General features: G+C 35.0%; 1 protein-coding gene across 1 annotated transcript in view; it reads left to right on the forward strand.

Moving 5' to 3' along the window:
- ADGRV1 (adhesion G protein-coupled receptor V1) overlaps nucleotides 1-3,328 on the forward strand; it is a 539,879-nt gene that overhangs the window by 32,004 nt on the left and 504,547 nt on the right. Inside the window, exon 18 of the mRNA XM_012644750.1 lies at nucleotides 101-893. Coding sequence (XP_012500204.1) covers nucleotides 101-893 — 793 coding nt within the window. The remainder of the gene's footprint in view (nucleotides 1-100; nucleotides 894-3,328) is intronic.

Genomic DNA, 3,328 nt, shown 5'->3' on the forward strand with positions numbered 1-3,328 from the left:
CTTTTTTATTGTCAGTGACACTGTTGTTCACTGATGAGTAAATGATTTAACCAGAAGTTTGTTTGATAAACAAATTACTTTTTTTTTTACATTATACTAGAAATACTTGCAATTCTGGTTTCTAACTCATTATAAATTTTCTATTACAGGTGGATCTCCGGGTCCTGGAGGCCAACTAACAGAAACCAACCTCCAGGTGACAGTAATGATTCCATTCAATGATGATCCATTTGGAGTTTTCATCTTGGATCCAGAGTGTTTAGAGAGAGAAGTGGCAGAAGATGTCCTCTCAGAAGATGATATGTCTTATATTACTAATTTCACCATTTTGAGGCAACAAGGTGTCTTTGGGGATGTACGAGTAGGCTGGGAAATACTATCCAGTGAGTTCACTTCTGGTTTGCCACCAATGACAGATTTTTTACTGGTTGGAATTTTCCCCAGCACTGTGCATTTACAGCCACACATGCGACATCACCATAGCGGAACTGATGCTTTGTATTTCACCGGAGTAGAGGGTGCATTTGGGACTGTTAATCCAAAATACCACACCTCGAGGAATAACACAATTGCCAACTTTACATTCTCAGCTTGGGTAATGCCTAATGCCAATACGAATGGATTTGTTATAGCAAAGGATGATGGTAATGGAAGCATCTACTATGGGATAAAAATTCAAACAAATGAGTCCCACGTGACACTTTCCCTTCATTATAAAACTTTGGGTTCCGATGCTACGTACATTGCCAAGACAACAGTCATGAAATATTTAGAAGAAAGTGTTTGGCTTCATCTACTAATTATCCTGGATGATGGTATAATTGAATTCTACCTGGATGGAAATGAAATGCCCAAAGGAATCAAGAGTCTGAAAGGAGAAGCCATTACTGATGGTGAGTGTTATCATCACAACTAGGACAATTGAAATTTGAAGTTTCAAAAATTTTGAATTTTAAAAAATGCTAACAGGTATTTAAAAATTCTGCTTTTGTATTGGTTGGATTTCTCTAAACAAAACTACATGCCTACCAAAACCATGATAAATTCTGAGTGATGCAGAAATGAATCAGGCAAAATTTAGCCCTTGAGGAACCTGGAGTAGGCTCTCAAAGAGAGATGCACAATAGATCACTACAATACATTGTAGGAAGAAGGAAAAAAATTTGAAGGAGGAACATTTATCCCTCTTGTGGGTAGTAGGAGGGATGGAAAATGATATTGCAGGCAGAGGAATGAGTAAATATGTAGAAATGTGAAACAGAATATTGTATCTGGGCAACTGCTGCTGGTTCAGTATTGCTGGAGGTGGAGGGTGGTGGGCATAAGGTGGAAAAGAAATCAGGAGAGAAAAAAATCACATTAACAATGATTATAGGGTTTATAGTATTAGAATGTAAATTGGTGAATTCTGTGGAGTGCTTTGAAAAAATAATCTTTGTTGTCTTTAAGCTAGATCGTGTGCTGCTTCCTTGAGAGGCACGTTCATGTGTCTATGTGCGTACCAATATTGGTTATCACCCTTACAATCACCATCCGCTCCCCGTCCCTCCATCTTGTGATTTAATTCTGTTTTGTGTTTAGCAGAAGACAGAGCAGAGATTCTATGGCTGTAGCTTAATAGAATAGTTTCCTTCTGAATCTGCTGCATTAGATATTTGGTTGTATTTTTTTCCAGCAGAAAAAAAGGTGGGCAAAAGAAACAAGATGTACCAATTTCAATGCCAAGGATTGTGCTTACAGCACACTGTGTCATTAAATTATTCACCTTTTGATCGCATGAATACATACATGTTATGTGTTAACCTTGATTCCTTTGGTGATGGTAATGGTGGTGGAATGAGAATGGAAAAGATTGGGGGAAAGAGAGCTGGTGTTTCTTTTCTCTCTTTGGCTTACTGCAAATAACTTATGTTATTTTTGTAATTTGTAACTTGGAAAGAAAATTTTAAATGTGTATTTTTTAAGCTATTGATGAAATATGGTACTTTCTATATTATAAAACATATAAAAGTATACATATCATAACTGTACAGATAAATGAATTTTTTTAAAACTTAAAATTCATCAGTTTTAACATCCATGTAACCAGCCCCCGTATTAAGAAACAGAGTATTCTGGAAGCCCCCTTTGGCTCTTCTCCATTCACTAACTTACCACCCTGCCTACATACTTTTGGGATTTTTAAGAGCATATGATTAGCTTTTCCTGTTTTAATTTATGTAAATAGAATTGAGCAGTATGTACATTTCAGTGTCTGATTTCTTTTGCTCAGTATTGTTTAGGAAGTTTATTCATGTTTTTGCCTTGTAGATATTTCATGCTTGTTATTATATAGGGTTCTATTATATAACTATGGCAATTTATTCATGCTGTTTTTAATTTCTGTTTGGGTTGTTTTCAGTTTTTGGCTATTATATATAGTATTTCTATGTATATTCTTCTACATGTTTTTTGATGAACATGTTTGCTGTATGCATTTCTGTTGAGTACGTTCCTAGGGACGGAATTGCTGAATTACAGTGCGTGCATATATTCAGTTTTAGTAAATACTACCTGTTTTCCAAAATAGTTGAACCTATTTACACTCTCACCTCTGGTGTATGAGATTTTTACTTCACTAATGCTTGGCTTTTTATATCTTTAATTGTAATCATTTTGATAGGTTTATAGTGGTATCTCATGGTTTCGAAAAGGTATATTTTTAAAGAAATATTATATTGTCAATATAGGAAAATGTAAAAGTACACATATAAAACAAAAATAAAAATTAGTCAAATGCTATCATTCAGAGATAACCACTGTAAACATTAAGTGTACTAATAAAATTTTATATACACAATATATATACTTCACTACTTTTTTATTGTCAGTGACACTGTTGTTCACTGATGAGTAAATGATTTAACCAGAAGTTTGTTTGATAAACAAATTACTTTTTTTTTTACATTATACTAGAAATACTTGCAATTCTGGTTTCTAACTCATTATAAATTTTCTATTACAGGTGGATCTCCGGGTCCTGGAGGCCAACTAACAGAAACCAACCTCCAGGTGACAGTAATGATTCCATTCAATGATGATCCATTTGGAGTTTTCATCTTGGATCCAGAGTGTTTAGAGAGAGAAGTGGCAGAAGATGTCCTCTCAGAAGATGATATGTCTTATATTACTAATTTCACCATTTTGAGGCAACAAGGTGTCTTTGGGGATGTACGAGTAGGCTGGGAAATACTATCCAGTGAGTTCACTTCTGGTTTGCCACCAATGACAGATTTTTTACTGGTTGGAATTTTCCCCAGCACTGTGCATTTACAGCCACACATGCGAC

This window comes from Propithecus coquereli, unplaced genomic scaffold (genome assembly GCF_000956105.1).
Source record: "Propithecus coquereli isolate 6110/MARCELLA unplaced genomic scaffold, Pcoq_1.0 Scaffold22, whole genome shotgun sequence".
NCBI lineage: Eukaryota > Metazoa > Chordata > Mammalia > Primates > Indriidae > Propithecus > Propithecus coquereli.